The 23,604-nt window shown below is 43.7% G+C and overlaps 2 protein-coding genes across 2 annotated transcripts in view; both read left to right on the forward strand.

The window, feature by feature from the left end:
* Positions 1-23,604, forward strand: part of LOC308279970 (interleukin-1 receptor accessory protein-like 1) — a gene marked incomplete at both ends in the record, with an annotated part of 729,472 nt that overhangs the window by 156,631 nt on the left and 549,237 nt on the right. The window lies entirely within an intron of this gene.
* LOC308309340 (beta-1,4-galactosyltransferase 1-like) overlaps positions 17,843-23,604 on the forward strand; it is a gene marked incomplete at both ends in the record, with an annotated part of 79,296 nt that continues 73,534 nt past the window's right edge. Inside the window, one exon of the mRNA XM_080754890.1 lies at positions 17,843-18,710. Within this exon, the coding sequence (XP_080611016.1) occupies positions 17,843-18,710 (868 nt within the window). The remainder of the gene's footprint in view (positions 18,711-23,604) is intronic.

Genomic DNA, 23,604 nt, shown 5'->3' on the forward strand with positions numbered 1-23,604 from the left:
CGTAGGAAAACCACTCAAGTGCAGTGCATGAATTAAGTTACGGTTCGAGTGCACATGTTTTTGCCTCCTCCGGCTATGGGGTTCGCACGGAAAGCTGTTTTGTACTCCTGTTTTATTTGATTTAATTCCTTTTACTTTTACCACTTCCACTCTCCCCCGTAAGGCTTCATTTGGGTCTATGTTCACAGAAGCTAACCATTTCAAACCTTGGGTTCCTACTTTGTCATTAGAGGTGGAAAGAGTAAAAATCACACTAGTGTGAACTGAGCGGTGGAGGCTGTGTGTGTGTGTGTGTGTGTGTGTGTGTGTGTGTGTGTGTGTGTGTGTGTGTGTGTGTGTGTGTGTGTGTGTGTGTGTGTGTGTGTGTGTGTGTGTGTGTGTGTGTGTGTGTGTGTGTGTGTGTGTGTGTGTGTGTGTGTGTGTGTGTGTGTGTGTGTGCGTGCGTGCGTGCGTGCGTGCGTGCATGTGAGTGTGCCTGGCCTGAACAGCACCCCTCCCTTAACATGTGTGGTCAGAAAAGGTATAGCAGGCTACATACACCACAGGCTACATACAGACACACATACATACATACACGGATACACACACGGCCACGCTATATGGAGACGGTGTGACCACCGCTCAAAAAGAACAGTTTGAAGGGCAAAATAGCAGTCGTGATGTGACATGTTGTACCTCCGTGAAGTATATGATGAAAACATGGATAAAAATGCTGTCATTCTTCAGTGCTGGATTTGTGCTGAATTGTGCCGTAAATTGTATCATTTGTGCTGGTATCACTTTTTAGATTATTCTCACCACCACTGTTCTGCTGCTATGTTGTACTATAGAGCATCGCAGTGGGCATGGTTTACTGATCCCACTAAAAAAATATCCCGTTCATTTTCCTCATAGACTTTCACTAAACTATTTATAACAATTATGTTAAGCCTAGAACCAAGCCATCCAGGATTGCAGTGAATTGTGAAAAGAACATTTTGAAAATCGCTAAACAAAGGGTAGTTATTAAATGTAGTATATCACATAATGTAATATTAAAATATGTTTTCACATAGGATCAATGGTTTTATGGTCATGATTCATTGCAATCCTGGATGGCTTGGTTCTAGGCTTAACATAATTGTTAGAAATATTTTTGTAAAAGTCTATGGGGAAAATGAATGGGAGATTTTTTTAGTGGGACCAGTAAACCACTTCCGCTGTGATGCTCTATTAAGTACTGCTGCTCCACACCGCCCTCTGTAGGGCGCTTCACTGTACTGCTGCTAAATTCTGCTAATTCAAACCATATCAACAATGAATTATATATAAAAACACAATTGATGATTTCAACGGCACAAATTAGAGCACATCCAGCCTGTTTTGAGAACCCGTGGGATGCTTTTAACCTCCGCCTTCCCAAAACCAGAGAGAGACACAACGGTCAGAAATGGGACTTGTGAGGATAGAAGGTGTTAGTGGGACCCCAAAAAAAGGTTTTAAAATAGGAAAAGTGACATTTCATGGTGTATCACCTTTAAAGAATGAGGCGATTTGTTTTCATTTCGAGCGGGAAAAAAATATATATATGGGGGCGCAACTTGTGCAAGGCTCAGCAAACCTATAACTTAAAATATGTGTCCGAGGCTGGTGAAACCGTCCAAATGTCGGCAATTTTAGAAGTCAGAAAACGCGAAAACAAGAGCGATTTAGTTTTTTCTTTGTTTTTCGTTTTTTTGATATAAACACAGTTTGAATATATTAGAGGGTTTTCATTCCATAAGATATCTTTGTTAACACATCTGCCGCCTTACACGTTTATAAACGTTCTATTTTGCCCAGCTATCTACCGCCTTACACGTTACTGTACGTTCTACCGTTTTTGGCCACTGGGGGGCACTGTTCACTAATATATGAGACAGCAATGTGTTCACAGCTCTTTGGGCAGCCTGTGATGCTGATAAAAAATTATAAAAATGTTATTCATGTAATCAGCTTTCTGCACACCTTCTTCAAGATGGCTGCCAAAATGGCCACCATCCACATGCTGTAATTGTTTGTGTGTGTTAATCTAAAAATAGATTTTTCTTGGGGTTGATTATATTTTTCTGCCAACTGCAAGGGGGCAATGGACATCTTCTGAGAGCTTATTTTTTTTCAAAAAATGTTTAATTTTTTTTTTATTTTCATTTTAATTTTTTGTAAAAAGCCGGGCAGTACTAAGATAGATTTTTTTTAACCCTTGGCAGGCATTGTGTTAAGGTTGCCAAATGTTAACACTGGTGTAAGTTGCCTTACTTTGGAAGAGATTACAGACCGTTTCTGGAGGCGGAGAAGTCAGCTCTTTAGATTTGCATAGCGTTTCGATTGGCCGACGGAATCCATTGTTCCTCAGGTTTCACTCGTGTTCACGCTCTGAGCACCGCCCATACAGTGGTGCATCTGGTTCTCTCAGTGACTAACTTCATCTCGCTAATGTTATTGATTTGCAGAAGACAGTATTCTGGAAGGATTTATTTTTTGATTTATACGTCGTGATCTGACTCTCTGAGTCGCTCTCGGGCACACAAAGAAAGACAGCGATGATGTCTTCTCGCAATGGAACAGCCGGCGCTAGTGGGAAGCTAACGCTATACAGCGTATCTCACATCTCAGCCTCTCGTCTGTGGTAAAAAAAAATAAAGCCCCACCGCTCACGAACGCTTCTTACCTTTTGTGAACATTCTGTCCAAAAAGTAAAGGTCCTATACACTTCTCTCAACTGTTTACTTTTCAAGCGTGGAAGAAAATCCAATCAGCGTGTCGAAATAAAGAGATTATATCGCTCATTTTGTCAGCCGTTGCATTATTTTCCCCTCTATTATTCGTTGTGTCTATACCACGTGACCAGGGGAGGCAGCATGTCTAAAAACAAAGGACCGGCTGACAAAAATGAGTGATATAAACTTTATTTCAACAAGCTGCTTCGATTTTCTTCCACGCTAATGAAGTAAACAGATGAGAGACCGGCATAGGACCTTTACTTTTTGGATATAATGTTCACAAAAGGCAAGAAGCGTTCGAGAACGGCCCGGCTTTGTTATACTACAGACTAGTGGCCGAGATGCGAGATACGCTATAGCGTTAGCTTCACGCAGTTAGCAGTGGCTAACGGCTAACGCTAATGTTAGCTAGCGCTAGCTGTAGTCATCTGTTGTATAAAACGCGACCAAACTCTATTTTTGCTCTTCTACAAGCTCACAACGCGAGGCGGTTAAGCGTAGCCTGTAGATTGTGGTTCATTATCAGAGTCACATGATCCTTCAATCTGACTGAAGTTACACAAACACTCGACGATGTTATATAAAGCACAGCGCACGTAATAAATTCACTTCAACCTCGTGTTGAGCAGTTAAACCTATTTGCTACGTACGTCTACAAAAACTTTCATATTTCAAAGATAAAGTGCTTACTGAAGTCTCACAGATGTCACAGTATGGTACGCTCAAGCAGAATTACCCGTATCTTTCGTATTGTTTAATAAACAGCATTTTAATCCGATCAGACGCCATTTTCTGTTGTTTTTCAGCCATGCGACCCCATCGGTTGCGAGGTGTACTGCACTTAGATATATTAATACCTTTTTAAGGAAACGACGACCGATCGGATTAAAATGCTCCTCGTTAAATAATACGATCATTACGGGACATTCTGCTGGCCACTGGCCACTATTTCTGACATGGCTGCAAGCACTATAGCACAATATATTACCACAGGTCTACTACTAAATAGTAGTTTTAAATAATTGTAGTAAATAAAAGTAAATTTGAAGTTGACAGCTACCACTGTGGGTGTGGTTTGACTTGGGGGAGTGATTTAGGGGTGTAGGTAAGTACCTATTGTCCCTCCCATTGTCACACCCACTTCTGGCGACCTAGAGGTGTAAAAATGTTTCTGGCATTCAAATGGCTTTTTAAGCACTTTGGGGTTTATGGTGCAACAAGTTTAAAATGTCCATAACTTCTTCAAATATGCTCCAATTCCAACAAATGATACATCATATGAAAGCTTAGATTCTGTACTTGGATAATCTGTACAAAAAAGAAAAATGACCAATGCAGACATAAGGAACAAAGTACCAGACCTAGTCACATATCTCATTGTCTCTTGTCTGTCTGTCCGTCCGTCCGTCCGTCCGTCCGTCCGTCCGTCTGTCTGTCTGTCTGTCTGTCTGTCTGTCTGTCTGTCTGTCTGTCTGTCTGTCTGTCTCTGTCTCTGTCTCTGTCTCTCTCTCTCTCTCTCTCTCTCTCTCTCTCTCCCCCTCTCCCTGTGTGTAATATAGGAGCATGTGATGTGTGAATATTTTATTCCGTTATGTAAGACGCCATATCAGCCCCAGAGACCTGTGGCCTGGTTCTGGCGCCTTTCGCAAAACAAGCACACAAGTGTGGGGGTGGGGGAGGGGAGTGACTGTGCATGCGTACGAGAGGGGTGGGTGATAGGGGGCTGTGTATTAAGACAGGGGTTTTCAACGTGTTCAGGACAAGGACCCCTTAGTTGAGCGAGAGATGAAGCAGGGACCCCCCACAACCTTTTCATATCGTTTCATCGTTTGACAGCACGATTATCCGTGTATTTTGGGTTCATGTCAATTTGTGTTTTCAGATATTTAACCACTTGAACTGTCAATACTTAAAGGAGTAGTTCACCCCCAAAATGACTTTTTTTCCCCTATTGATTACTCGTGCCATGGAGAGTAGAGTTCAATAATATTTTTTGTTTTTTGTCACATTCCTAAGACAAAAATGTGATAACAATAAATGTACCCCCATTCCTTCCGGATGGGGACCCGTTTCGAAATGGGTCCCCATCCGGAATCAATGAGGGTAAATTTACTCAAATCGAATTTTTGTCTTAGGAATGTGACAAAAACCAAAAAATATTATTGAACTCTAGTCTCCATGGCGTGACTAATCAATAGAAAAAAAGTCATTTTGGGGGTGAACTACTCCTTTAATAATCTTGACCTTTCACTCTGTACTTAGTCTGCTCGTTTTCCCTTCTACACCAAACCTCATTGCCAAAAATTGTGTTGTGAGCTTGTAGATCTGCTATTTTTGGCTAAAGACGCTAGGGTTCAAGTGGTTAATATAAAAAAAGGGGGAAAAAAGTTTCTATCGCACAAAGATTTGGGAGGACCCCCTGTGGTAACTCTGAGGACCTCCTAGGGGTCCCGGACCCCCTGTTGAAGACCCCTGTATTAAGAGATATCTGAGAGGAGGATGATGAGAGGAACGTGTGGGGATGGGGGGAGGGGGGGACAGAGCAGTGATGCAGTGATTCTCAGTTTCATTTGATGGACCCCCATGCAGCTTATATTATGCATTAGGCCACAGACCCCTCATTTGACCCCTCATTTGATTTGTATCTGATTTGATTTTAATTCAGGGTTAATTTAACTCTGAGAGTGTACGAATGGAACCATTCATACGCTCGTACTGTACGTGTGTATGTACTGTATGTGTGTGTGAGAGAGAGACGGTACAGCGCAGTGTTGATTTTTGCAGCTAATTTTGATGTAGTTTTAGTCTTTTGACTCAAACTTCATTTAGTTTTAGTCATAATCATATCAAAGTCTTAATTGTAAGACTTTAGTCGACTTTGTCACCCAAAGACCTATTTTGGCAGGTGTTGATGGCGTCGTAATGATACTCTACACGACACTACACCGCATCACACCACATAAAAATATCTACATTTTCCACTACACAAAAGTACCCCTATCGGTACGAAACAAATCTACCCTTTTAACTGTGATTATAATACAATATAAATTTGTATTACAACTATCCTAATAATAATACACTATAATGGATTATAACTGTGATTATAATACACTATAAAGTATTAATGCAGGGATTGACACTAACGGTTGCCCGACTGCCCGGGGCAAGTAAAAAAAGAGGTCGGGCAGGTGAAGTTTGCTACGGGGTTGCCCGACAGGGCAAGTGCACATTTTGAGTTACAATAATGAGATCTGTGCCTACTTGAACAGGGCTAGTGCGTGCAAGTGGCCAAGACCTGAGGGCAAGTAGATCATGACCTGTACTTGCCCAACGGGCAAGTGCCCTAGAACCACGTTTAGTACCACTTTCACACCAATCTGCCCAGGTCCTTGTAGTGGAAAACCTGGCACAAGTGGGCGGTGTGGAGTGGTGTGGTGTTGGGCCATGTCAGTGGAAAAGGGGCTTATGTGTGCATGTGCCTGCCGTGGGGGGGGGAACACACATGGTCCCATAGGAGGCCACGCAGCGCGGCAGCAGCTCTGGGCTTCTCTCTGATCTCTGGAGCTGTGCTGCTGTGTGACGCCAGATGAGAATCAGGGGCGTCACAAGGGGTAGGAAAGTGGGACTGAGTTACTAGGGCCCAAGTTGGTGGAGGGGGCCTTAAATATGTTATACTTTAGCTATTGAAAAATAGCAGATATACAAGCTCACAGCGCAGCACCGAGTGCCGCGCTGCGAGCTTGTAGATCTGCCATTTTTGAAAAAAGTCGTGAAAATGTGTGCAAATCTTTGAATATATGTATTTTTTAAGCGAACATTTGTAACTCAAATTTTGCTTCTGGGGGGGTCCCTGGAACTAAATATTTTGAGATGCGGGTCCGTGGCCAAATACAAACCATTTTGGGGGTCCTTCACGTGAAAATGTTTGAGCACCACTGACATCGAAACATAGATTTTTCCAAAAACCTTAGAAGGATTTGAAATATTCAAAGATTTTCATGATTTTTAAAAAAAATAGCAGATCTACAAGCTCGCAGCGCGGCACCGAGTGCCGCGCTGTGAGCTTGTATATCTGCTATTTTTCAATAGTTGAACCACAGGGGCCCCACAGTGAATCCTTGTACCCGGGGCCCAGAATTTGGTGCGACACCCCTGATGAGAATACTCTGGGGTGACGAGTGCAGCCACCAGGGAGCTGCAGCGCTGGATATGCAAATACTGTATATCCTCGTTGTCGGGTAGAAACCTTGTATGTCCAAAACCGTTTTCTTTTTTTTTGTATTTATCATTTTAAAAATGATTTAAACTAGTGAAAACAGCCGATCTACTACTTACTTTTGTGCAACAGCCTCGTAGCAGCAAGATTTGTGAACTGTTTGCAACAATTACAAAAGAAGGCTAGAAACACAACCACCCTAAGGACTACAAACCATGGATTGACATCTAGACCTACTGCACATACAGTATGAAACAGAGCTGCTACCTTTAAATCCATTTTGCTTTAGTCGATTTTTTTCATAGCTGCCCCTGTTGCTAGATTTCGGATGCCCCTGTTGCTAGATTTTGTGGGCCCTCTCATAACTAACAGAGTAGATAGTCCTTTGGCTTATTTCTTTAGCTTTAAAGTTAGTATTTTTTTTTATTGGATTGTGTTAACACAACGTCCTGAAACCGCTATTTTGACCTCACAGGCACCCTTAATTGTCAAACAGACGAGAAGATCCTTTCCTCCCCTCCCTTTCTAGGCTCTCCTCTCCCTGCTCTGGTGCAGAGCAGAAGCCGTTTGACAATTAAGGGTGCCTGTGAGGTCAAAACAGCGGTTTGGTCTCAGGACGTTGTGTAAACACAATCCAATAAAAAAATACTAACTTTGAAGCTAAAGAAATAACCGCACTAGCCTAAGGACTATCTACTCTGTTAGTTATGAGATAGTCTCGCGTAGCCAGACAACTATTCCACAATCTCCGAATGCTATATAGAGTCTGGGAACTGCAGCTCCCGAACGGCGAGTATCGGAAGTAGCCAGTGCTGCACTGAACTGTAGTCCCATTGGAAACATAACAGAAACACAATAGCTCAGACAAAGTCATTCGAGTGGCCTATTCTTGTTATGAGTGTATAGTTTAAGAAAACGTTTGAAAACAACATGGAAGTAACACCAACAACACCAGAGAAAGACGAAATAATGCCCCAAAAAATAAAGAAAGGAGACATAACGCTTCCAGTAGGACATGTTATTGCTACTGCACCAAGGGAGCGGTTGCGTCACATCCGCTTTATCTCGCACTCATCATTTCTATTCCGGTTTGCCAGACTGTATGCCGGGAGCATTTGGCCAAATCACGGAGGCAACAGTCTGGCCACACGAGACTAGTTATGAGAGGGCCCGCGAAATCTAGCAACAGGGGCAGCCAAAATCTCGCAACAGGGGCAGCTATGAAAAAAATAGACTAAAGCAGGTATGAAGGGGTATGATAAAAGGCAGATTTAACCCTACCAAAAGTTTGAAATAATCGTGACTCGGTTTACTATACACGATTTGTATACCAAACATTCCATGCTTACTTTGATAACAAATGGCGTGCATGTGTGCAGTACGCCAAACTGAAAGGGCATGCACTATATCAAACTTTATTCATACTTTGTGCTATATGAAATTATATAGTATGCATGATTTGCATTTATAATTGTATGCATACTTTGCATACCAAAAATGTATACATTCTTTGCATACCAAACGGCATGCGTACTTTTGTACACCAAGTAGTACTATGCAGTAAGTTCTAAGTTCTAAGGTTGAACAAGGTAATATGCAAATGCGACAGCTTGTCTGCAAGGCTCGCATTGTAGCATATCTTTTGCCATATGGTGAATGTATGATGCATCATGCGTTGGTTGTTGTAGTATAATAGTAATAAGATATACTGTATTATACATAACATTGCACAAATGAGAAAATGCCATTTGCATTTGAAAACACAGATCACAGATGCAGGGGCTATAGTTGATGCGGGGAGGATTTAATGATGAATACCCTGTATTCCCTCAGATTAGTGAGGTAATTTGTTTCTTTTATTTGTTTGTTTGCCACTGTTATGTTTAGTCGCTTTATGCGTAGACTGCACCTCGAAATGGAAATTGCTAGTTGAAAATAAAACGTAGCTACTTTGTGCGTGTAGGCCTATTTGCAGTTTTCTTATGCATAGCTATTATTTTTTGCTTTGGGTGTCACCTTTGCATTTCAAAGAGAAAACAATATATTTAAATATATATATGTGCGTGTATAGTAAAAAAGAGAAAAGGAAAACTTCAATCACTCTGAGAAAACAACTCACAACAGTCGCAAGTTTGTGAAGTTTGAAACTCACCTTGGAGCCTTCACCGAAACACTTTCAGTGGATTTAAATAGGCTTAAAAAATAAGACCGTTTGAGTCATCTCATATCTGGATGTCTTTCCTTAACTCAATTAGAACGGGTACACATTATCATTATTTTATGCTAACTGTTGAAAAATAGCAGATATACAAGCTCGCAGCGCGGCACCGAGTGCCGTGCTGCGAGCTTGTAGATCTGCTATTTTCGAAAAATCGTGAAAATCCGAATTTTGACCCGATTCTATGTGTCTTTTGAATCCTAAGATTTTCTGAAAAACCTGTGTTTCTATGTCAGCAATCTGGCTAGCCATTGTCAAAGAAAAGGTCATTTTCACTTAACTGGATTTTTCACTGGTTAAAGCATTCAATAATTCTACGCCTAAATGGGTTAAAGCATTAAAAATATGTCTGTCTGTTGCCCAATTTATGCTCCATCATATGACACTCGCAAAAACAGCCAATCTGTATATAACCTCCCCCGCAAAGCGCCGCAGATGCGTCGCTTTCCAAGCTTATAGATCGGCTCTTTTCGGTGCGCAACACCGCCGTTCGTGTACAACAAAAGCAGAAATAAATCCCGCTTTTCTGTCGGGGTATGTCAAAAATGCATCCGAGCCCCTTTTTGTGTCATATATTCAAGAGGATATATCCATTCAGTCAGACTAGATGTGCATCAGAGAAGAAAAAAAAAGGATGGGAGGAAATATGGTCTCCCTCTTTAGAATACATCTGCCTTTTGACAGAAAGATTAAGCATCTTTGACAGCCGGGGGCTCCATTACGCAGTATTGGGTTTTGGACAAGCACGCGGGGAGAAGATAAGTCATCCGTAGGGGAGGTACAAGAACGAGTCAGTTAGGTTTTTATATTTATCCCATTCAGAACGGGTACACATATTGTGTATCATTATTTTATGCTTTAACTATTGAAAAACAGCAGATATACAAGCTCACAGCGCGGCACCGAGTGCCGCGCTGCGAGCTTGTAGATCTGCTATTTTTGAAAAATCGTGAAAATTTGAATTTTGACCCGATTCTATAAGTGACTTTTGAATCCTTCTAAGGTTTTTTGAAAAACCTATGTTTCTATGTCAGCAAACTGGCTGGCCATCGTCAAAAGAAAAGGTCATTTTCACTTAACTGGAGCTCAGTTAGTCTGTTCTTGAGAGACTACTATGTCAGTGGTGCTCAAACCTTTCCATGTGAAGGACCCCCAAAATGATATTTATTTGGCCACGGACCCCCATCACAAAATATCTAGTTCCAGGGACCACCCAGAAGCAAAATTTGAGTTACAAACCTTCGCTTTAAAAATACATACAAGTCAAAGATTTGCACACATTTTCACGACTTTTTTTCAAAAATAGCAGATCTACAAGCTCGCCTGTGAGCTTGTATATCTGCTATTTTTCACTGGTTAAAGCATTCAATAATTCTAGGCCTAAATGGGTTATTTATTTGTCGCCCCGTTCCCCACCCCTGTTTCTCCAGTTATTTATCATGGCCTAAGATTTCTTCTCTTGTGCGGTCGGCACTGTAAATCTTCCCCCTGGCAATGTTTTATGCTAACACAGGCCCTTTCTGCCGCTGCGTTTCCTATTAGATGGCGGAGGTCGCCCCTCGCTTTTTCAAAGGACACGCCGTAATCAGCGTTGCCAGATTCACGTAAGAGAAATAAGCGACGAAAAGGAGCGAGTATAGGGGCCACATGACATGAGCGCTTTAAGTTATACATTGGTTATTTGAAAATAGCTCACAAGCTCACAGCACGTCGCGATGCCACACCTTGTGAGCTTGTAGATCTGATTTTTTATCTTGAAATGAAATGTGGAATATTTATAAATGTGGAATATTTGGAATATATATCTTTTTAAACATTCTAATAACACAAAACTGTCATGGGGCTCCCTGGCACAAACCTCTTCAGTTGGGGGTGAGGGACAAACGCATTAATCTGCGGGTCCAAACACTTACACAAAGTACGTGTTTGACGACTTAAGTCGCCCATGGCGGTGAAGCATCGGAATCTGGTTGACGACTTTAAGCCAGTGTATGCGTTAAGAACTAGTACCGAAGGGCTCTCCAAAACAAAATATTCCAAAGTAACGATAGGCTGATGGCATGCAAGCTAGAAAAGCAAACAAACAACAACAACAAAATCTATACGTTGCTTAGCAACAGTGGCCCTAGAGTTGTTGATTTGTGCTTTGCACGAATCAATCAACGACTCAAGTGTATTGTTTTCTGAAAAACTTATGTTTCTATATCAGTGGTGCTCAAAACCTTTTCATGTCAAGGACCCCCATAATTAAATGTATTTGACCCGTGGACCGCCACCCAGAGGAAAAAAAATAGGGTACAAGGATTCACTGCAGCCCCCCCATGAATGTTCTTCATATTTTGTGCTTTAACTATTGAAAAATAGCAGATATACAACCTCACAGCGCGGTCTTTGAATATTTCAAATCCTTTTGAGGTTTTTTGAAAAAACTGTTTCTTTGTCAGTGATGCTCAAACCTTTTCATGTGAAGGACCCACAAAATTATATGTATTTGGCCACGGACCCCCCCCCCCCCCCCCCCAGAAGCAACATTTGAGTTACACATGTTCGCTTAAAAAACACATATATTCAAAGATTTGCACATATTTTCTCGACTTTTCAAAAATAGCAGATCTACAAGCTTTGAGCGTTGTGAGCTTGCATATCTGCTATTTTTCAATAGCTAAAGCACAAAATAATTAGGGCCCCTCCACCTTGGGGCCCTAATAACTCATTCCCACTTACCCCCTTGTGATGCCCCTGCTTCCAAGTACAGTGCGGCCCCAGGCTCCGTCCGTCGTCACACAGCCACCTTGTAAAGAGCGCCGGACGTCAGCGCATAAGCCATAAAAATCTATGTACTTACTGCATCGGAACCAAAGCAATAGTGCTGTCGTCGGAAGAAAAGCTTAAACCTGTGCTCTGCCACATCGATCCACGCCCCATTGATATTGTTGCTAAACCAGCAGTACAGTGATGTTACATCTAAATTCTCACGGCTCGTTTATTGTGTACCTGGATGGAAACGGTTATATGGCAATATGTGTGTTTTTGCTTTTTGTGGCAAAAAGTGTGGCACATTATATTTTCTACCACTTTTTTTTGGTCACATGTTCAGATACTGGATTCTGATTGGCTTAAAACAGTGGTAAATCAGTCAACAACCTTGAGTTGGCTCATGGACCCCGCCCACTGTTGTGTTGCAGTTGATTGTAACTAAATATCCTTGCAAGTTACAACTGTGTTCTCTTTCATTTATATGGTAGAAGTGGTAGAAAAGCAATTTTCCATTCGAGGGTTGTGGGTTGTTGGCTGATTTACCACTGTTTCAGGGTTAGGGTTAGTGGACGTTTTTTTCACTGCCCGCACACAATTAAACACTCGACGCATGTAAAAACAGGGTCTATCGACAGAACGTATATGTGTTGTTATTCCGATTTATTAAAACCACAAATGCTAAGTACAGTATGTTGTTTTCTCTGTGTGTTATTCAGACAGATGTTACGTTTGATGTTTACTTGCGGCCTCCTAGTAGCTTTGAAGCACTAAGTTGTTTTCCCTGCACTCTGATGTACGTGAGCAGGGTTTGTGCCATTTACTCTGATCTTGCAATTTGTACGTCTCTCTGGATGGTGTCTGCTAATTGTCTGAATGGTGAACTGCAACACAGATCACAACAACAACGCAACACGTATCTGCTTCAGCCCGGGAAAAGGAGTTGGAGAGGCCCTCAATGCATGGCCGTGCGCCATATTTAATCGCCTTCCGGACGCGCTGCGAAGCCCCAAATACTAACCGATGAATGGTTACTGTGATTTTAGATCTCATATTTTTTTCTAGTATAAAGAGAGTCTATAGATGTACTGTATGTAGACCTTCCAGGAGTAGTCAAGGTAGCTAGGGAGTAGTGGACCGGTATTCATATGATAGACATGCCAGTGGGGCCATTGTGATGGCTCTGTGGGCTGCTGCTACTCAGCACCATAGAGAGAGATATCTCTATAGCGCTGCTGCTACTCAAAGATTGGCCATTTCAGATCATGAGAGACAAGCCAGTGGGCCAATTACATGAGTTATATTTACTTTGTGGGCAGGCACTTTTTTTAATGGCCGGCCTGGACCGGCTGTTCGGGAGTTGTCCTGCCGTTCGGGAGTTGTCCTGATTTTCCCAATGGCTCACTCACACGTAAGCGTTTGTGGAGGAAAGATGGTGTTCAATGCACTAGTTAGTATAGGCCTATAGATGTTTTTTTCCCCCCTCCCTGCCTATAGCTTTAAAGTCACAGCAGGACAGATCGAATCCAAACCTTTTTGCCTGAAAATACATTATCTCCAGTCGCCCAACCTGGATAATTGACCATAAGTGGAAGTAATTTCGTGAGCAGACATGCCATAAAAAAAAAAGAGGAAAAGAAAAGAAAAAAACTTTGTAAAAAAAAAAGTTGTAAAGTAGGGCAGATGGAGGTGCCATGATCAAAGCATATCATTCTTTTTTATCTTTAATAGAGAAAGGTACGTTAACAGGGTTGGTGGTGGGGGGGTGGGGGGGGTGGGAGGGGAGGGGGGGGGGGTGGGATGATGTAATTATGTCAGCGAGACGCAGAGTGCAGAGCGGGAGTGGAATAGACTGAGAAACATTGACAGAGGGGGAGAGAGAGGGAGAGAGTGAGACATAGGGAGAGATAAGAGGGGGGGGAGAGAGGGGGGGGGGGGGTGCTGTGTCTTAGCTGTGTGCATAGTAATTCAGCTCTGCGGGAAGGCAGCCAGTGGCCAAGGTCACCAGATACTCCTCCCCCAGGAGGACCAATCATCAATCATCCCGTCCGTCCGTCCGTCCGTCCGTCCGTCCGTCCGTCCGTCCGTCCGTCCGTCCGTGCATCTTGCAGTCCGTCCGTCCGTCCGTCCGTCCGTCCGTCCGTCCGTCCGTCCGTCCGTCCGTCCGTGCATCTTGCAGTCCGTCCATCTGTCCGTCCGTCCGTCCATCAGTGTTGTAAAGTAGCTAAGTACATTTACTTAAAGGACTAGTTCACCCCCAAAATGACTTATTTTTCCCTATTGATTACACATGACATGGAGACTTGAGTTCAATCATATTTATTTGTATTTTTTGCATTCCTAAGACAAAATATAGGTTTTAATAATTCCGGATGGGGACCCAAGCACATTCGGGTCCCAATCCCGGAATCAATGAGGGTACATTTATTGTAATTCAATTATTGTCTTAGGAATGCGACTAAAACAAAACAATATTACTGAACTCAAGTGTCCATGGCATGAGTAGAAAAAAAAGTCATTTTGGAGGTGAACTACTCCTTTAAGTACAGTTTTGAGGTATTTGTACTTTTCTTGCGTAGTTCCAGTTTTCAGTAGTTTTTCTTCTAATCCACTGCATCTCGGATCCAAATGTTGTACTTTTTACTCCACTACAACTATTTGAAAACGTTAGTTACTATAGTTACTTTGCAGATGTAAACGATTATATTATAAAACATTCATGATGAATACACTTTAGCCCTATTTTATACCTAGGCTATTTGAAAATAGCCGATCTACAAGCTCGCGTTGTGAGCTTGTAGATCGGCTATTTTCAAACATTTTGTACGTTTACTTTTGGTCCTTTAAGTACATTTTGATACCAATCCTTTTGTACTTTTACTCAAGTACATTTTTAATTCCGGTCTTTTACTTGTAACAGAGTACTTCTACATTGCAGTATTGATACTATTACTTAAGTAAAGAATGTGAGTACTTTTTCCACCACTGCCGTCCATCCATGTAGCCTTAAAGAGCCTGTAAACAGGTTAGGGAATTTTCCTGATGAGAGCAGTTTTTGAGCGGTGCTCACCGTTCCTACATCTGGCTTTGTCCGTTTGTATGTACTGTACGTACTGTGTATTAATTTTCTCCATTGACTTGAATGTCAACTGGTACTGTATGTCCATATATGGACATTCCAGAGGGCTTAATGTTGATGACATCAGGGATATCCATATTTGGGCATAAAAAGGGACAAGGACTGAGACAGAGACCTCCATATACGGCCATTCATTTATTAGTGAATTATTTTCCCCCATTGACTTGAATGGGGAAAAATCAAATGGTAAGACGGAATTAATCACGGCAACCACACTTGCAATTTCCAATTGCATCTTTCTAGTTACTAGAAGCTGGGCCGCCCTTCGGGCGGCCCAGCGTCTAGTCGGCGACCTGGCCAACTCGGAACAACGTAAATAGGGAATGAATGCCCCGCCCTTTAATGCAAACCCCATTATACCTGTTGTCATAGGACCCGTTTTGACCATCTGTTTGCCTGTGTCCATTTATGCCCATATATGGAGATATCTGTTATCTGTCTGTCTGTCAGCGTCCATTTTATGTCCATATATGGAGATCACTGCAGATATAGTTCTGGGTCCATTTTATGCCCATATATGCCCATATATGGAGATATCTGTCTATTTGCGTCCATTTCACGCCCATATATGGAGATCTCTGAATCTGTCTGTCTGTGTCCCTTTATGCCCGTATATGGAGATCTTTGTGATTCTGCGTAAATTTTATGCCCATATATGCCATTTGCGTCCATTTTATGCCCATTTATGGAGATCTCTGTATCCGTCTGTCTGTGTGTCTGTCTGTGTCCCTTTATGCCGTATGAGATCTCTGAATCTGTCTGTCTGTGTCCCTTTATCCATTTTATGCCCATATATGGGGGCATTCATTTTATGCCCATATATGGAGAACGCGCGTGCCCGTGGGACGAACGGTTCTCATATGGGGGCATTCATTTTATGCCCATATATGGAGAACGCGCGTGCCGTGGGACGAACGGTTCTCGAGATACGCGGATTACCTACATACATACACACTCACAGAGATTTTTTGTTGACTCATGTGGCGTACGTCTGCCCATATATGCCCATATATGGAGATATCTGTCTATTTGCGTCCATTTCACGCCCATATATGGAGATCTCTGAATCTGTCTGTCTGTGTCCCTTTATCCATTTTATGCCCATATATGGGGGCATTCATTTTATGCCCATATATGGAGAACGCGCGTGCCCGTGGGACGGAACGCGCGTGCCCGTGGGACGAACGGTTCTCGGAGATCTCTGAATCTGTCTGTCTGTGTCCCTTTATCCATTTTATGCCCATATATGGGGGCATTCATTTTATGCCCATATATGGAGAACGCGCGTGCCCGTGGGACGGAACGCGCGTGCCCGTGGGACGAACGGTTCTCATATGGGGGCATTCATTTTATGCCCATATGGAGAACGCGCGTGCCCGTGGGACGAACGGTTCTCGAGATACGTGGATTACCTACATACATACACACTCACAGAGATTTTTTGTTGACTCATGTGGCGTACGTGATGTCAGAGCCTTTTATGAAGTGATGTCACAATGAGTCAGAGCTTTCGCCGATTTCCTCAGAAACAGCCTGATGTCAACAATCAACCCCGCATAAGGAGATTCCGAACGTTTCGCGCCGGTTTGGGAAAACCGCGCGTCGGGTCGGGTCGAGACCCGGCACTGCACTCCGTGCCGTGGCCATATATGGGGGCATTCATTTTATGCCCATATATGGAGAACGCGCGTGCCCGTGGGACGGAACGCGCGTGCCCGTGGGACGAACGGTTCTCGGAGATCTCTGAATCTGTCTGTCTGTGTCCCTTTATCCATTTTATGCCCATATATGGGGGCATTCATTTTATGCCCATATATGGAGAACGCGCGTGCCCGTGGGACGGAACGCGCGTGCCCGTGGGACGAACGGTTCTCATATGGGGGCATTCATTTTATGCCCATATGGAGAACGCACGTGCCCGTGGGACGAACGGTTCTCGAGATACGTGGATTACCTACATACATACACACTCACAGAGATTTTTTGTTGACTCATGTGGCGTACGTGATGTCAGAGCCTTTTATGAAGTGATGTCACAATGAGTCAGAGCTTTCGCCGATTTCCTCAGAAACAGCCTGATGTCAACAATCAACCCCGCATAAGGAGATTCCGAACGTTTCGCGCCGGTTTGGGAAAACCGCGCGTCGGGTCAGGTCGAGACCCGGCACTGCACTCCGTGCCGCGGCGGGGAACGCGCGTGCCGAATCTGAAGCCGGTGGGACGAACGGTTCTCGAGATACGCGGATTACAAACACACACACACACACACGCAGAGACTTCTCGCATTTATAGATAGATGATCTCAGGTGATTTGTGTTTATGAGTGATTGAATTGAGTTCCAGCAGCAGCTGATGCCTCCCTGTCTTTTCATTGTTTTATTCCCCCGTCAGAGTTTCACTTTAAATGTATCTGATACACAGGTGCAGATCACTGTACATAGAGGCCTATGTCAACAGTCGTATTTTAATGGTTTAATTGACATTAATTTATTGGTGCACCACATTTCACAACAGTATTTCTAGGAGGAAGCTTGTCTATCGGTGACGTCAGTCTATCCGTGACGTCAGGCCAAAGGCCCTATTTAACATCTGTCTACATTCAGTGACTCTCAGTAGGTTACTTACGTAGCGTTATATGACTTATGTGATCTTTAGTGTATCCCATCATCGCTGTGGAAGATTACTGTTTGAGCGTCAACATGCCAAGGTCTAAACAGCCCACGTTGCTGATAGTGTTGCTGTGTGTATGCTTGTATGCGGTGTATACATGTATGTATCCTGTTCAAGCCACACCCCTCGAACCCCTCGAACCCCCTGCACCCACAGGAATCCCAGGATCGCGTTGCCCTGAGACCTCTCCTCTCCTGATTGGACCCCTGAGCGTCGAGTTCCAATCCGAGGCGAGCCTTGAACAAACTCTTAAGGAGAACCCAGACGTTGAGGCCGGTGGTCGATATCGGCCTAAGGACTGCAGCGCCGCCCAGAAAGTGGCCGTGATCATCCCTTTCAGGAACAGAGACGAACACCTCAAGCAATGGCTCCGCAACCTCCACCCCTTCCTTCAGAGGCAACAATTGGATTATGGGGTTTATGTCATCAATCAGCACGGAGACGAGAAGTTCAACAGAGCGAAGCTGCTGAACATCGGCTACGCCGAGGCGCTGAAGGATTATGAGTACGAATGCTTCGTATTCAGTGACGTGGACCTGATTCCACTGGACGACCGCAACACGTACGGTTGCTTTGGGCAACCTCGACACCTGTCTGCTGCCATTGAAAAACATGACTTCCGTTTGCATTCTTCCACCTACTTTGGAGGAGTAACATCGATGACTAAAGAGCAGTTTTTGAAGATCAACGGTTTTCCGAACACTTACTGGTCCTGGGGAGGAGAGGATGATGATATTTACTCGAGGGTTGTGTTTAAGGGTATGTGGGTGTCCCGTCCAGACGAGAAGGTGGGCAGGACCAAAGATATCCCTCACGCGAGAGACAAACTCAACGAAGACAACCCAGAGAGATGGTATCTTCTCCGTCACACCAGACGGACCATGGCAACAGACGGGATAAGCTCTCTGTCCTACAAGGTTGTGAGGACAACGAGAGAACCGCTGTATACCAACGTGACCGTAGACGTCGGTCGGCAAAGGTAGGTTAGTGTGGCCTACCGATGGCACTATAATAGGCCACTGTGAAGAGGATGTCATGTCTTTGGCCTTTCATGGCAATCGGACGGAGCATGCATGATTTGAGGATTTATTTTTTCTAAATGTATTGAGCAAAAGTCGACCAGCTGGTGGTGCCATAACAGGCCAATTTGAATGTGTTTTTTGGCCTAGTGGGAATGTGCGTGCAAAATTTCACAGAAATCGCAACCTGTTCGCAACATGTTCAAAACGGACCAATCCTGCAAACTCCTGGTGGTGCTATAAAAGGCAAATGTGAAGATTCCAGGGCAAAGGTTTGTCCTTGGCCTCTAGGGCACTGGTTCTCAAACTTTTTTTTCAATTATGAAATGTACTGTAATCCTGGCCGCTACACTACCTCTGCCGACCTGGGGAGAGCAACGGACCGACCTCATGTTTCCTTCTATGCATGAGGAGGCCAAGCCGCTTCTTTTCACCTGACAGGGGGGAATTTCCCCGGCTGGACGTAGCGCCTGGAAGGACCATGTTATTCCAGTTCCTTTCCCCTCCATCAGGCAGAATAGAGCCAAGGATTACTGCATGGTACACTTGGTGACACTTCTGGTTTTAGCGTGACAAATTAACATGTGATTTAAAGGTAGATTACCGTTGTTTCCTGTTGAGATTGGCACATTTCCTGGGGCAAGCTGCTCAGATCACACATGTCACACGTGTCTTCTTATTTTTTCACTCTCAAAAAGCACCTGCAATGTGGTGCATTTGAAACTACATTGCAGTGCACATCATGGGGTGATCACTGCTTGCCTCCTGTGAATTGTTTTATTTTAATTTTTGTTTATTTTCTGTTTATTTCTTTGCTAAGTGAGGTCGGCAGACAAAGTGAAGTGAGTGAGATGAAAAAAACATCTAACCTCGGTTCGAAGTGAAGCGGTGAATTTTTATTCTATGTGTTCTAGAGCTATGAAATCTGTGTTCTAGATCTATACATTTTGTGTTCTAGATCTATACTTTGTGTTTTAGTTCTTAATGAATGATTTTGTCTGGAGGGCCAAATTGTCATGTGAAGCTTGACCAATCCTCAATACTGCATGCACGGGACATGACATGGACACGGGACTCCTTGGAAGCCTATGGGACAGACTGTACGGGACAGACAAAGCCACTCCTTGGAAGCGGCTTTCACCGCTTCAAAAACTGTGTGAAATGTGCCAATCTCAACAGGAAACATCGGTAACATCTATGTCCTGATAGTACTATAGTTACTATAGAGTGTTTGGTCCATATTTGGACTTCAGTTTTCTCTCCTGTGAGGAGAAAAAAGCAGTTTAAAAAAACTGTGTGACACCAAGTTATCCTCCAATCAGGATAGAGTGGGCCCTTCCTCCAATCATGGTTGAGTGGGGCCTTACATGCACCAAGGCCTGCCCCCACCTGATCATGATTGGAAGAAGGCCCCTGCCAGTCTACTAAATGAAAACTGAAACTGAAACTTAAGTGAAATCACTTAACCTAGCTTTAATGTCATCAACATTAAGCCCTCTGGAATGTCCATATATTATGGACATACAGTACTGGTTGACAGCATTTTCCCATTCAAGTCAATGGAGAAAATGAATTCACTAACTAGAAGCTGTGCTTTTCCGAGCACAGGTCTCCACCAGGTCAGGGGTGTTATTGTGGCCTCCTGGTGGCGCTATAATAGGCCAATGTGAAACTGGTGCCATGTCTTCTTCTGCCATTAACGGCAATGTGACACTGCATGCATGATTTGCGCTGCGACGTGTTGTGAGCTTGGAGGTCGGCTATTTTCGATGCTTGATTTCTACACAGACAGGGAAATTCTTTCAACATAAGATGCTGCATTCAAGTTCAGGAGAGTTTGGACAAGGCAATTCTCTTGAATGCTGCCTTCAGGTATGGCATGGAAAGAGGGCATTTGCATTTCTTTCACCATAGTGAAAACTGTATTCGTGGTCTGGAGAAGGCACTTTTTACAGACAGATAAAAGGTCAGGGGCTCAAGCCCCCTTTGATGTCTATGCGTGCACAGTACCAACACCACTTCTTTACGCTGTCAGAGTTAAAGGAACGCGGGGACTTCAGTGTACAGTACACACCACTCTGCTCGTCCGGTGTCTCCGTGGTCCGTGAGCGTGGGAGGAGGCCACATGTACAGTATGTGTTCTCATTACAACAAGATGGCAGGGTGACAGGGTTCTCCTCTCTCTCTCTCTCTCTCTCTCTCTCTCTCTCTCTCTCTCTCTCTCTCTCTCTCTCTCTCTCTCTCTCTCTCTCTCTCTCTCTCTCTCTCTCTCACACACACACACACACACACACACACACACACACACACACACACACACACACACACACACACACACTCACACTCTGTCTCCCAGTGGTGTAAAGTACATTTACTCAAGTACCGCAGTTAAGTACCATTTTCAGGTACTTCCAGGGCCTGTAAATCTAGCCTGTAACACTGGGTGGAGCAAGAAGAAACAGAAGGTGGGCAACCTTCCCGGCCGTGTGGCAAAAAAATATATTATCATTGTCGTGTGAAAACCTTGTCCAAAACCGTTCGTTTTGCATTCATCATTTTAAAAATGATTTAAACTAGTGAGAACAGCCGATCTACAAGCACACCACGCCTCGCGGATCTGCTGCTTTCACTACTTTCGTGCGACGGCCTTGTACGATGAAGCAGGGCTTTACTTTGCGAAAGAACGCACACATTTGAAACTTTGAGATACAAGGTTTCCAGCCGACAACGACGATATAGTTTAGGGAGTCAAACCCCCCATAAGCATATATAACTATGCATTTTGGCACAGTTATACCTATATCTCACAATACACAGGCTGCTCACACTAACTGTAACATGGTTGTAACATGGTTGTAACAAGTTCTATTCATACCATAATGCCCCCCATTCTTTTCCCCATAATTTTCTATTGGGTGGGTAGGATGCACATTTGGGTGGGCTCAAATTTGAGTACATTTCTCTCTCTCCTTCTCCCGGTGTCTCTCGTTCTCTCAGAGATGATCTCTCTCTCTCTCTCTCTCTCTCTCTCTCTCTCTCTCTCTCTCTCTCTCTCTCCAGGGCAGAGGAGATGGTATAATCACAGAGGAAGGCTACTGTTCGCCCACCCCCCACCTCCTCATTAAACAAGTCGTGTCATTAACGTTCTATTTTAGGGTGGTGCATCACATTAGCCGAGTCACACTCGCTCATCAGAGCGGGCGGGTCGAGATGAGGTCCGCACACAATGCCACAAAGCATTGTGGGTATACTCTATAAGGCTTGTTCGGGTGACCTGATTTAATTGACCGTGTTTAAAACGATATTTGATTTTAAAATAAAAATCCTCTCTCTCTCACTTCTGCCAGTGTGACACCTCTGTGGTGGGTCTTATTACAGATGAGGATTAATCTGACTACCGCAGAGAAGTAGTGGAGCTGGTGGGATGGTGCGAGAGCAACAATTTGATCCTGAACATCTCTAAAACCAAAGAGATGGTTGTTGATTTTAGAAAGATCTCCAGTCCCCTCCTCCCTCTCTCCATTAATGGGGAAGCGGTTGAGAGGGTCTCCTCCTTTCAGTTCCTCTGGACCACCATCCATGAATCCCTTACATGGGACCTCAACACCAGTATAAAGATCAAAAAATCCCACCAGCGGCTCTATTTCCTGCGGCAGCTAAAAAAGTTCAGGGTCAGCCAAGCAGCCATGACCCACTTTTATAGGGCTACCATTGAAAGCGTGCTCACCTTTTCATTGACTGTCTGGTTTGGTCACACATCCCAGGACAAGACTCAGCTAGAGAGGGTAGTACGCCGAGCATCAAAGATCATAGGACGTAGCCTCCCCTCACTCTCATCACGCTTCTCCACAAGAATAATTAGGAAGGCTAATAAAATCATAGCAGACAACTCTCATCCCGCTTACTACCTCTTCAATCTCCTCCCATCAGGCAGGAGATACAGAAGCATTATAAGCAAAACATCTCGCTTCAGAGACAGCACCTACCCCTTAGCTATTAGACACCTGAACTTGCACTGACTCGTTATGCACTTATGTGGTAATATACTTTATGTATATAGCACTTTAAACTGCTGCTGGGGATTGTTTCCTGTTGTTTACTCTTGTGTGTTTATGGATGTCCGTATATGTGCACTGTCCTTGTTTTTGTTTTTTGTTTTATGTTGAGAGTGAACCAAGACAAATTCCTATCAACTTGTTGACATGGCAATAAAGTTATTGAATCTTGAATCTTGAATCTTGTGATCACCATCCCCTGTGCCAATGTTGGCACCAGTGCCTAAGGTTGCCAACCCCTGCTGTAGACACTCGACAAAGCGGGTTGGAACCCACAGCATCCGTGGACCACGGACCGTGGTGGTGGGCGGGGACTTTACTGCTGCGCCACCCGAATAAAAAATAAATAAAAAAAACAATTAATACCAGTTAGACTCCCTAAATCGGGATATAAGTGACCGTCAGGTCGCTTACACAAACTTTGGAAGGCAATGGTAGCCAGTCAGGAGGGAATATGGGAAATGGGACAGGTTCATGATGATGACATGACTTTAGAGATACCGTGTACCGCTTTGCAAGATTTTAGGGCAAAATCTGTAGGAGCAGTGTCCAAAAATGTGTTTTTAAAAAAAACAAGACGCTGGGAAGAACAAGAAATCTTGTGAAATAAAATGTTGTCAACCAATCATCAAGGATGATGATACACGAAAGAAGAAGAAGAAGACCAAAAAACAAAAAAAAAAAGATAAATGTGAAATTCATGGTGGAAAAAGTAGCGGATAGCAGGTGGAAGAGACACTGGGAAGACCAAAAAAAACAAGAAAAAAATTAGAAATGTGAAACTCATGG

The sequence above is a fragment of the Nannobrachium achirus genome (genome assembly GCF_963921795.1).
Source record: "Nannobrachium achirus genome assembly, chromosome: 24".
Classification (NCBI taxonomy): Eukaryota; Metazoa; Chordata; class Actinopteri; order Myctophiformes; family Myctophidae; genus Nannobrachium; species Nannobrachium achirus.